The sequence below is a fragment of the Cryptomeria japonica genome, chromosome 7, assembly GCF_030272615.1.
Source record: "Cryptomeria japonica chromosome 7, Sugi_1.0, whole genome shotgun sequence".
In the NCBI taxonomy this organism is placed as follows: domain Eukaryota; kingdom Viridiplantae; phylum Streptophyta; class Pinopsida; order Cupressales; family Cupressaceae; genus Cryptomeria; species Cryptomeria japonica.
Genome location: NC_081411.1, coordinates 320172749 through 320186179, shown reverse-complemented (window position 1 = coordinate 320186179; position 13431 = coordinate 320172749). Strand labels below are relative to the sequence as shown.

Genomic DNA, 13431 nt, shown 5'->3' with positions numbered 1-13431 from the left:
CTTTATTTAGAAGGCTTGATTCTTTGTATTCCAATTTGACCTTTCATCTTCTCTTTTCTCTTTTTATGTCTTTATGAAACCAAAATTAATTTTAATATAGAGAATAATATTAACATTATCCCCACTACACATGGGTGGCCAATTCTACCAACTTACAAGTATTGAGGGAAAATACAATAATATCCACCCACACATATAAATAAATATATTATACATAGATATTTACAAGGTTTATATCACCTAATGCAAATAACCATTTTTTTATGATAATACAACTATGAGTTTGCGTTGTGGAGGAACATATTCAACATTAACAAGTTCATTTAAACATAAATAAATTTTGACAAAGACACAAACAACGATGAAACAAACAAATCAATATAGAACTAATCTAGATTTTTATATAGGTTATTAGGTATTTTGAAAGTGACAATCATACAAAAAGGAGTCTCTTAGTAGTGAAAGAATGATAACATGCATCATGGTCTTTATAGGGCACCATAACAATGTGTTAATATTACATACAAATATAGTTTCTTGATCTTGATGAAGAAGGAATAATTATTTTCAAGTTAGAGAAATCTTCAAACAATAAGTCGCTATATCATATGCAATTAAAAAATATCTCATAAAATGTGAGAACATAGCACATGAAAATACTACATGTGAAGATAAACAATTCACTAAAAAGTCCCCACAAATAAGTGTTAAGGATAATTCATTTTTGAAGAGGGAGACATATTATCTAGTTTTTAATCCATGGGATGTAGTGGAGCATATGATGGTCAACTTGAGTTGAAATTATCCCTAGCTATAGTTTAATCATAAAATGTGAGAACATAGCACATGAAAATACTACATGTGAAGATAAACAATTCACTAAAAAGTCCCCACAAATAAGTGTTAAGGATAATTCATTTTTGAAGAGGGAGACATGTTATCTAGTTTTTAATCCATGGGATGTAGTGGAGCATATGATGGTCAACTTGAGTTGAAATTATCCCTAGCTATAGTTTAATTAGAGCCTTGGTTGTCTTGCATTGTGATTAGCAGTTTTCACTTCCATTATGTTACTTCTAGGAGCTTTTTATATGGGAGTGGTAAGTAGTTGTAGATAATACAATTTGTCAATTTTGTTCTTGTAATTTTTTTTTGGAGTTTCCCCACATGTAGTGCCACAATTTATCACAAATAACTTTCTCTATTTCAATATTGCCATCTTGTGTATCTATGATACAATTTACACATTTTTGTCTCTTTGATCAAGTATTTTCATTACATTTAGATTCTCTTTAACAATTTTTTAGAAGCATAATTTCTAAAATAGATTCAAATACTCCATTAAAATATCTAATATTGGTGCAAAAGATATCCATCCAATAAATTTTAGATCTAAGAAAAATTAAATATTTTGATGTCAGTTGATAAATAGAACGACTTATAGATGATTAAGATAAAATGTCATTCAAGCATATAAGTTTTTCAAAAAAAAATATTTTAAACTAGAAAAATAAGAGTGAATTATAAAACATAAATATTCCATACCTTTCCAAATTAATAGTAATATTGTATAAGGTTGATATTTTTTATAAAGATTTAACTTTTTCTATTCTAATTATAATTTATATAATAAATATTTAAATCTTAAAAAAATATATATTAAAATAGTCTTTTATGGTAAATTTTTATGGATAAATTTTAAAATGTTTTTAAGGATTAATTTTAATTGAATGTAAGCATGTTATCAATTAAAGTTAACTATTTTAAGGTAAATGTTATTTAAAACTCCAAACTCTTTAATAATGAGTTGTTTATCACAAGTATAAATTTGATCTTAAGTTATCATAAGTAGATGAAAAATATTTTAAATTCAATTATAAATTGGTTAAAATAAGTTATAATCTATAATTCAAAGAAATTATAAAAAATATATGTTAAAACAATTTTAAAGAATTCAGTTTTGAAAAAATTAAGATTTTTATCCTTATAAATTTAGTTTTACTGAATTTAGGAAAAAGTGAGATTCTTATTCATGCAAATTTATTTATGATAGCTTTAAAAAATACATAGATAAGTTCTAATATAAGAAATTTTAAATAATAAAAATAATTTAAACTACAAATTATAATGAACATTTATGACTTGCATGCCATTTTAATACAAGATTTTACTATTTATAAGATCTTTAGAATGTGGGTTCGAACTTGAGATTCATACCTAGAAGTTTTTAGGACTTCGTGAAATCCTTGGGTCTATCTATACAAGCATGTTTGGCTCAAAACTCAATTCTATTGTGGCTTTGGTTATGAATGGAACTGTAGATTCACCTGCAAGAATGATAAAAATGGAGGAATTGGATGCTTTGCAAAATGCAATTGCAAAGGTTAAGCAAATCGTCGAAGGGAAGGTACCTGCTGTGGAATATATGGAGATTTATAGTGAAATCTATACAAAATGCTATTGTGTGGATCGGAGGACGATGCAATCCAAATATGAGAAAACTTTAGAAGATTATATCAATTCAACAGTTGCCCCCGCATTGAGGGAGAAAGAAGATGAGTTTCTTTTGACAGAAGTTGTGAAGCAATGGGAATATTACAAGCAAATGGTTAGATTTCTATTGAGACTTGTGTTTTTTCGTTTGACCTGTGATCCTTGTAACAGATCAAAACCCGAGGAAGCTGCTCAGAGATGCTTCGTTGAAATGGTTTTAAATGAAATTTTGTGCAGCAATTTGCAGGCTGCTATGATGGTTGAAATTCATAAAATGCGGGAAGGTCAGAGCATTCTGGACGGGACTGTATCGAAGGATGTTGTGTGTATGCTTTGGGCTTTTGGGATGGACTACTATAAAGATTTAGAGCTGGCCATTTTTGAAAGTAGCAAAATATGCTATTCCAGAAAGGCTGCCTCATGGATATGTGAGTATTCTTGTCCAGATTATTTGTTGAAGGTTGCTAAGCATTTGAGGTTGGAGAAAGAAACAATTGCAATGCATTGTGTGCATCAGAGTAGCCAAACTAGGTATCCAGAAATGGTAGAAAATGAACTTCTTTGCAAGCATGAATGTCAACTTTTGAAGGAAGATTCATATTGCCATCCATTGTTGAGAAATGAGAAGATGGATGATCTTTCAGAGATGTTTATCTTGTTTTCTGGAATAGATAAGGGCATTCAGCTCTTGGCCAAAATATTTAGACAGCATGTTACTAGGCATGGGACATTATTGATCAAACATGGAGGACAGATGGTGGCAGAGGCAATAAAGGCAAATGATCAAAAAGAAGTGATTGCAAGTGAGAAAGATCAGTTTGTGATGAGTATTATCCAGTTGCATGAGAAATACATGCAATGTGTGGAGGAGAAGTTTAGTAACCACTGCCTTTTCATAAATGCACTCATGGCAGCCTTCCAGAGTTTTTGCAATGAACAAGTTGCAGGAAACAGTATTTGGGAATTGTTGGTCATATTTTGTGACAATATTTTGACAAATAGAAACATGACATATTCAGAAGTTGAAGATGCCCTTGATAAGGTTGCAAAGATCTTTCACTGCGCCTGTCACAATGACATGGTTGCAGATTTTTACAGGAAGAAGCTCACAGATAGGCTTTTTTCCCATATAAGTTCAAGTCCTGATTATGAAAAAAGCATGTTAGTTAAGTTGAAGTTTGAGTGTGGAAGAGAATTTATATCTAAAATGGAGGGCATGCTTAGTGATTGGGCATTGGCAAAGAAAACACAATTAGATTTTGAGGAATACCTCAGTCAGAATCCTCTTCATCCATGTTCTGGAATTGAATTCTCTGTGACAGTTTTGACATCTGGATTCTGGCCAAGCTATAGGTCACCTGAATCACTTGTCCTTCCTGTTGAAATGGTGAGACATTTAGAGTCATTCAAAGAGTTCTATAAGAGAGAAAACATGAACAGAAGGTTAACATGGAAACATTCTATGGGAACATGCACTATTACTGGAAGATTTGACCAAGGTGAAATTCAATTAGTTGGAACACCTTGTCATGCAAGTGCTCTATTGTTGTTCAATGAAACAGAGAGGCTAAGTTTTTCACAAGTTAAATCCCAGTTGAATTTGGAAGCTGAAGATACAATTGCATTGCTGAATTCCCTTGCCTGTTCAAAATACAAAATCCTAAGTAAATTTCCTAATGGCCAATCTGTGATAGAAACAGATTATTTTGAATTCAATGCAAAATTTTCTTGTATCAAGAGGAAGATTAGATTTCTGGCACCTACAGCCAATGTGAAAGAAAATGTTGGGAAGGTTTTGTTTCAAGATAGACATCATATAATTGATGCTTCCATTGTAAGAGTTATGAAGAGCAGAAAAGTATTATCTCATAAGGAGTTAGTGATGCAATGCATTGAGCAGGTTAAAGACAGGTTTAAACCAGATATGAAGGAAATTAAAAGGAGAATTGAAAATCTGATTGATAGGGAATACTTAGAAAGAGATGAAGAAAATCCTGACATGTACAATTACATCGTATGAAATCAATTAGAAAAAATATATTTTAACTCGTGGAGTTAAAAATATTTTTCCTAAAATTAGAGTTTTACATGAATAAAATTTCAGTTTCTTATATGAACTGAATTTGCATGTGTAATTCACTCGTTATTTCTGATCTCTATTCAGCTGATTCTCCTCAAATCAATTTCAAGTCTTAGCAAATCGTACTAGCTATAAAAGTATGCAACTGAAGATAAAATTCTATTATGTAATTTTAGTAAGTATACATTAGTATACCTATCTTTACAGAAATATAGGTAAAGTATGCAGAAAGATATCATATTTGTTTATTATTCCACTTAAAAAATAATTATATTATAATTAATATTAATTTATTATTATATTATGATATTGTAATCAATATTACATTATTATTAAGATATTATTATATTTTAATATTTCTATTAAACTCTTCACCAAAGCAAAAAAATCTATTAAGACTAATTATTATTATTATTATGTTATCATATCTTTATATTATTATTATAATATTATTTTGACGAAATTAACTATTAGAATGATGGAGATAAATAGAATTGATTAACTATTTTTTTTAGTTTTTCATGCATTTATTTTAATTTAGGTTATTTAAAGTATTTTTATTTAAGTAATAGTAAAATAAATTGTAATTAGGACGGGTGTTACTTTTAACCACAAGGGTTTTTTAACTTCGCATATCTATCAATCCATTATGTGAGTATTAATATGCCTTTTGGCGTAATTATGGGTATGATTAAATCAGCCCCTTATTACTCTAGTAATGAAGCCCTTAAAACCCTTTCCCCAATGCTAACTTACAATGTATAATGCTTAAAGAATCTCTAGAGTTCTATCTATTTCACTTATATTTTTATGGGACACCAAACTATATATATATACTTTATGATGCTTTTTAATAATATTAAATTTTTACAAAATGAAGATTCGTGAATCTCTCCCAAAGCTCTACTTTTGAGAAGTGAATTTGACGAAGAAATAAATAATATTTATAACATGTAAGGAGTCTCATCTTCAAATAATTTTTTCAACGCACTAGGATCTTGTTATAATTATTGAATGAGTCATGTAATCTCTTGATCTCATTACCATGTATAATCTTAAATTCACAACCCACTATCTTATTAACAAATTTTAGGTTTTCCTATAAATAAAACAATTATTTGAGATTATCATGATCAATTTTGACATTAAAATATCTTAATTCTTTTGATGCTTTGGGATTCGATTGTGTGCACAATTTTTTATCATCAATGTTTCGAATCACACTCTATGATTCATCATTAGGATGAGAGTTCAAAGGAGATGAAAGATGGTAAGTTGCAAATCTAGGCTGAATATAACGATGAGAGAGAGGGGAGAGAGAGAAAGAGAGTGTCTTTCCATCAAATATATATATATATATATATATATATATATATATATATATATATATATATATCCATTCTTATATTTTATTTATTCAATATCATGTCGAAAAGCATCATTATTCCATAATAAATGTCTCAATAATACGTAGAGTAGCACACATTCTCCCTTGAGTTGCTTAATGAATACCGTGTCGCCTTATTCCAATGGAATACACTTTTTTCTAATAAATATATATGTGGGGTAGTCATATAGCCATAGTTCTTCACAAGTATTTTATAGTATCATAAGTAGGTCCAATGATAAATATTAGAGTACACATATTAAGGACTCAAATGTCCATCATAGCCAAATACTACATTAACAATTATGATTGAAACATAAAGAAACTAGTAGGTAATAACACAATCATCTTTGGTCTTCATTCATGTTGCTCTAATTGCCATTGATGGTTTCCATGCCATCGAGCCTTGTCAAATCAAAAGATGCACTCCAACCATGCTAAAAGATGGTCACATCATCCACAAGCACACTCACACCAAAGAAATTGGAAGAAAGATTACACACGTACCATAGAAAAAGCATACATGCTCATACACATCATTCAAAATACAATTCCTCATTAGGTATGAACACCAATAGTATAAAACTAAATATTCTCATTGGGAACATTCACCAATGTAATAAAACTAAACAATCTCGTTGGGCACAATCATCAAAGGAGAAACAAGGATATCATCATTGGGCATGACCACCAATGGAATAATCCAACAATCGCACTAGGCATAATCACCAATGGATGGAGATAAAACATCAAACTAGCTCAAGGCTAAAAGGATTGGATCCTAGAGAGGAGGCATGGACTGCCATCTGTGAAATTCATATATATGGCTAGGCAGAATTGAGTAGTCCTCTCACAAGAGACAAAGAAGCTTGATCTTACAAGATCCAATGTTCCTTAAGTAGGCATGTCTTCCACATACATATTGAGCCTTCTTGAGCATCTTAGCCATGAAAGCAACATATATTATCTTGATTAATTTTACTATTATGTTTAATTAGTTTTTATTTGATTAACATATACTCCCAAATGTGATTTACTGTGAGCCACCTTGGGTCGAGGAAATGATGGTGTCCACTCCAATACTTCTCTTTAGCAACCTACATCCAAGGTTCAATGCATTCACTAAAAAAACAAAATTGCATGCAAAATGATGCATAAAATCATGGCATATAGCTTGGCTCAAAGAAATGGAAAACTTGGTTTCAACACAATCCATATGGAAATCCATGGGGGAGACCTCTTGTACCATTCCAAAACATTCAAAAACATTTCTAAAAGTAAAGAAATAAAACTAAATTTACATTCAAAATAAAAAATTCACATGAAAATTTCATTAATGGAACTTCAATTTTTCTATTTTTCAAAAAGTTGAAATTTTTTAAAAATATATGAAATATACCCTATTGATTCAAATATTAATAACCATTCATTCATTCAATATGATTTGATTTGCAACCACTTTTTTGAAAAAAAAAATTGACATTGCAAGAACACAAAATTAACATTTTAAAAATTTTATTAGAAAAAATTGATTCCTAGTTACAATTCAAAATAAAACCCAAATAGGTTTGTTAATGCTCCACAAGTCACATACAAAACAATCAAAACAAAAAATAATGCACAATGGAGATAAAATGAATTTAGCTTAGCTCCACTTTTCCAAATAAAACATTCACATTGAAATTAAGTGCTTCACACATTTTGCAAGAGACAATTTCCAACCCCATGCACAATCACATGCCCATTCCTATCCAATTGCTTCAAATCCCATGCAATTCTGCTAAAAATTGCCTTCCAATTTAATTATTAAAAAAAAGGCAAGGGGAGGGTTTGGAGAGAAATTTCTTCCAAAAACAAGAATGAATGAAAAAATGAATGTCTCTTCCCTTCTCAGGGCATTTTGATTTCCAAATAAAATCACTCATTTTTAATTTTATTAAGTGAATCAAATCTATTTAACCTCCAATTTTATTTATAAACAATTTAATTATTCTGATAAATGACATTCAAAATTAAACCTATTATTTAATTCCATATAAGAATATTACTCAATTTATTTTAAGTTCAAAATATGAAATTTGGGTAAAACATTAAATCATTTTTAATCATTAAATAATTATTGATTAAATTGAATATAAACAGGTATTCCCAGAGCATATAAATTATTTTGCTAGATCTTATAAGTAATTATTTTAAATTCTAAATTTTCATTTACAAAAAAATACAAAAATTAAACTAGCAGATTAAATCAAACTTTTACAAATATTTCACAACATGGGTGGACTTTGAAATCACCCCTGATTCAAACCTAGGTTAAAATGGGGTCAAAATAACACATACTATATACACTACATGAGCATGATTGTGGAATACCATAGGGAGGGCCAATGTGGCATCTCAAAAATAACCACTATTGGGGAATAACTCGGATCTATGAAGCTAGGTCGAGAAATAAACAAGTGTACATGTAACTACTCAACACACATGTCAAGGATAATTGCTCAATGTATATGTAGTTAAAGCACAACATATCATAAACACCCAACATGGTACATCATCATATAAAAATATAACCCAAGTATTAAACATCATAAAATCATAGTTACATTTAATCCACACATGAATACTATCATGCTCATCAATGAACTAAAGCATTAAAATAACTTATGCATCTAAACCTATAGAAAACTAATAAGCCAACATGTTGAGGAACCACATCTCAAATATGCAAGTGATACAAACATATCAAGAAGAGAAATAGTATAAGCCATAAAGAAAACAATGAAGTTGAACCACCACTAACCATTCACAACAAGAATCATAAGAATGCATATGACCTTTGCATCCTTTGACACATAGTTAAAAATAATGTTAAGGTACACACCTCAAGGCTACAAAAAGGAGGTGCACTTTATCTTAATCTCAATTCTATAAAGGCTCTCAAAAGTGAAAGAAGAAAGAAACATGTGAGCAAACTTCCATAATCGATTGTGTGCGAGAATTTGGATCACACTCTGTGATCCATCATCAAGATGAATGAGAGCACTAAGAACAAAAGATTGAGTGATGCAGACCAGGAGGAAGCATTAAAGGAGGAGGGGGATGAGGGAGAAAGAGAACAAAAGTAAAAAAAAAGATTAAAAAGAGGCTAAGAAAAAGAAATAGTAAAATAAACTAAAATAAAAAGAGAAGCAAGAAATAAACAATAAACAACCCCCCCCAAAAAGACACTAAAATAAACAAAATAAACAAAGAAAAGAAAGGAAATAACAAAAACCACTAAAAAACAAACAATTTATACACACACACACAACATATTTGGTTATTTTATTTTTATTATATTATGTGTTATTTTATATATACACACACAACATATTTTGTTATTTTATTTTTATTATATTATGTGTTATTTTTTATATATATGAAATAACATAAAATATAATAAAAATAAAATAACAAAATATGTTGTGTGTGTGGGTGTACATACACATACACATACACATACACATACACATACACATACACATACACATACACATACACATACACATACACATACACATACACATACACATACACATACACATACACATACACATACACATACACATACACATACACATATATACATACATACATACATACATACATATATATACATATACATACATATATACACATACATATACACACACACATACACATACACATACACATACACATACACATACACATACACATACATACATACATACATACATACATACATACATACACTGATGTAGAGAGGATGCAAACTCCTACTGGGTTTGCTTATTCTTGATGTCTCTCTAGGCAGTCTCTTGAACCATCCAATGGTTCCACACTATCCCAACCTTCCAAAGGTTGTAGGGCACACCCTTAATGACCCTCCCAAGGTCCTTAGACTATGGTGACTACCTCTTGTCTTGTGAGTGGCCAACACTCCTTAATTGAGACTCTCCTACTCAACAACTTCTCACACCTTCACTAAGAGCCAACCCCCTCTACCTTAGGATCTTCTCTCACATATTCCCAACTCACATAGGGTTTATTTTCTTTTGTTTTCTAACCCTATCCCTTCATCTAGGTCTTTGGAGATTACCGTTTCCAAGCTTAAGGACCAATTTGCTCTTTTAGGCCTACTAGGAGACCTAGTCCAATTAGCTCTACCGGTGAGGTATTTTGCACTTATCTACCCGAAGTCTTGAACACCCCTATGAACACTTTGGCTTTTCAGACACCCTTTTGGGAGTTTCATACAATATCTCAAAATTGGATATGGTTTGGTTTCTAACCCACCTAACCCTTTTTAGGCCTAATTCCCTCCTTTTAAGCCTACAAAATAGGGTTTTGCTCAAATGCCTTCACCAGTCCAAATGGCCAAGGATTTTGATGATTGTCTTAGGTCTGTACACCCATGAGGATATCCAATCCGACCTGGAATCAAATCCATCCAATGGATTTACCCATCTAGGGTCTATTGTCCATGATCTCCACTGCTTGCCAACTCAACGTGCCAAGCCTAGGGTATGGTGGCGAATATGGAGTTTAGCCTCCCTTGTCTTAAAAACAAATTGAAAGCATACTTTATAAGGCCTCCTAGCATTCCACAAGGTTTCAGTACAGAGTTCTGTATGCGGGAAAAGTGGGCTGATAAAACTTAATATGTGAAAATCTTGTTAAAAACTTGTCCACACACACACACAGGACTTCTTGGTGCAAGCTATGGAGTAATAACGTATTACTCAGCTTCCCAAGGAGGGTCCCATGGTTCTCTATCTCACAATGTCCCTCAAACCAATGTTTTGCTCTTAGATCATTGAGCAAAACGGTTTAGGGATGGCAAATATGAGAACGAGAGATGCTTTGATAAATTTTAGTATGAAATGGATGCTAAGCTATGTATGATCTTAGAAATGCAATAAACTTAGATGATAAGATGACAAGGTTAGTATGAACACTATCCTAGCATACTATATTTAGTCTATGATTTGAGTTAGAATGATAAAGAAAGTAATCTAAACATGCATATTTAGTCTAATTCTGATCTAAAAGAGGCTAAATGATGAGCATAAAGATGATATGAAAGCTTGAAAGAATTTGAGCATAAGTGTAATGCTTCAAATTTGGAGGATTCTATATATGAAAATGGAGGGATGGGAGCTCTATTTATAGTCAAAATAGGGCAATGGATGGTCAGGATTGAATGGTTTAATCAAGGGTTGAATTTGAAAGTTGGGGATCCATGTGCACGATTTGCACCCATGACATGGTGACAAGTGTCAACATAAGATTGGGTTGAAAGAAGGGGTTGGAGACATTGAATGCCTGAGAAGACCTCATGGTTATCTAGAGGCTAAGGGTCAAGTCTAAGTTAGGATTACCCACTGGATTAGGAGTTAATCCAAGGATAAACCTTTGTGCAAATGATTAAGAGATAATCATGGTCAAAGCATTAAAGGCCTGATGAGACCCTTGGGTTGGGTAGAGGTTGAGTCAAAACAAATGTTTTAACCATGTAGGAGGGTTTGGGTTAACCATTAATGGTTATTGGAGACTTTGTGGATTAAGTGGTTGAAGGTTGGAAGCTTTCAAAGGTTATCAAAGACTTTGAGACATTTAGTGGTTGAAGGTTGAAAGCCTTTAATGGTTATTGGAGACTTTGAGACATTTGAGAAGTGACTTCCCTTTATTTAGGGATGTGACAAAATTTAGAGGAAGGGTTAGGTTAATTAGAAGCGATTAGAAGATTCTAGAAGGGATTAGAAAGGGGTTTGGGATTTTGCAAGTGGATGGGGGGATAATAGGATTTAATTGATTTAAATGATTTAATTCAATTTGGTTGTAATTTGGAGAAATTAAATAAATTTGATTTATTCAATTTAGGATAACTATTTAATTAAATTTGAATTTAATTAAAAGTGGATAGAAGGGATTTAATTGAATAAAATGATTTATTCATTAAATGGTATAGTGAATTTTATTTAAATAAATTGAGTAATTTACTTAATAAAATAAAAGAATGTGGATAATTTAATTAAATTGGATTTAATCAAATAGGGAAATGAACATAAAATATTCATTTAGGAAGATGGTCATTTTTATACGTCTACAAGTTCCACCGTGGAATGCTAGGTATGAGCCATAGAGTCTTCAAAACCCTTATTTTAAGGTCTTTAAGATGCGCTTGCAACAAAAATTGATAAAAATTACAAACTGTAAAGCGGAAAATCGATCGAACCCTAGTTGCTCTCCCCTCTTCCAACTCTAAGGAGAGAGAAGGGAGGTTGCTAGGGTTGACGGTTTTCACTTAGGGGAGACTTTACATTCAAAAGAGGGGTTGAAACCCACAAGATCCAATCCCACACAATGCAAGATTGGATTCTCGATGAGTTTCAAGGGTTAAGACAGCAAGGCTACCCTCTTTTGTGAAGAATGTAGATAGAATGATCAAGCTAGGAATGCATAGAAAGTGAGAAAGATTTGCTTATAAACTGAGATAGGGATATAGGATGAAGCTGCGGACCTGGAATTAGCAGTAAAATGTCGATACGGCACTGTCCTGCAAATTTGAGCAAAAGTTGATGGGACGATGGCGCCCGGCGTGCACACAGTCCTCCAAAAAATCCACGAAACGAAGGGGGATCTGTTCGTCTCTGCACAAGGATTCCAGATCTTCAATTTCAGCCGCGTACCTGCAACCTTGTTGTAAGGATGTTTGTATCCTTATGTGCGAAGGTATAGATGTTGTTGTATGTTGTATGTTGTAGTATGTGATCTCCTCTTCAATGGTTGAATCCTTGTCTTGAATGCAACACTTAGCCTTGAATGGAGACTTGGAATGATCAATTGCTTGAAGGAATGCTTGAATGCTTGAATGTTTGAGTATCGTTTCCACGCTTTTTCCATCATATATCCAAATGAGAGAGGAAAATGTAGTTTATATACTTGTCAACTAGGGCTGATAGACCGATTTTCCCAACCTTAGGCCGACCAGGAAATGATATTTTCCAAATTGCAAACAAAAAGACCCGAAGCCCCATAGGAGACCGGGCCCAAAATAGGGCCAGGGACCAGGGCGCTGGTTGCCCTGGTCCTGAAGGACCAGGGCGTTGGGCGCTCTGGTCCCACCTCTTGAGACAGCAAGGTGCAAGGAGGATCAGGCCAAGGTGCTTGAAAAATGCAGTTTTTGGTGTCGTGGACAAGTTTCGGGGTCTCCATTCAGGTTCCATGTTGCGTCGCCATCGTGAAGACCGAAATGCAGTCGAAATTGCAAGTGTCGCAATTTTAGGACGCTACACAAACTATAACACTTAAAAACCTCAAATCACCATGAAATGAAAGGTATGCATTTGATCTAACAATTCATGCCTTGGTTTGGCTTGGAAGTCTGTACAGACCATACAATATCAATGAAACTGAACTCAACTTGTTGAAAACACAATTTTTG

General features: G+C 32.3%; 1 protein-coding gene across 1 annotated transcript; it reads left to right on the top strand.

Moving 5' to 3' along the window:
- Nucleotides 1–2266: 2266 nt before the first annotated feature.
- Nucleotides 2267–4513, top strand: LOC131051558 (cullin-1). Its single transcript, XM_057986130.2, has one exon. It carries the CDS (start codon nt 2267–2269, stop codon nt 4511–4513), a length of 2247 nt encoding a protein of 748 aa, XP_057842113.2.
- Nucleotides 4514–13431: the final 8918 nt, after the last annotated feature.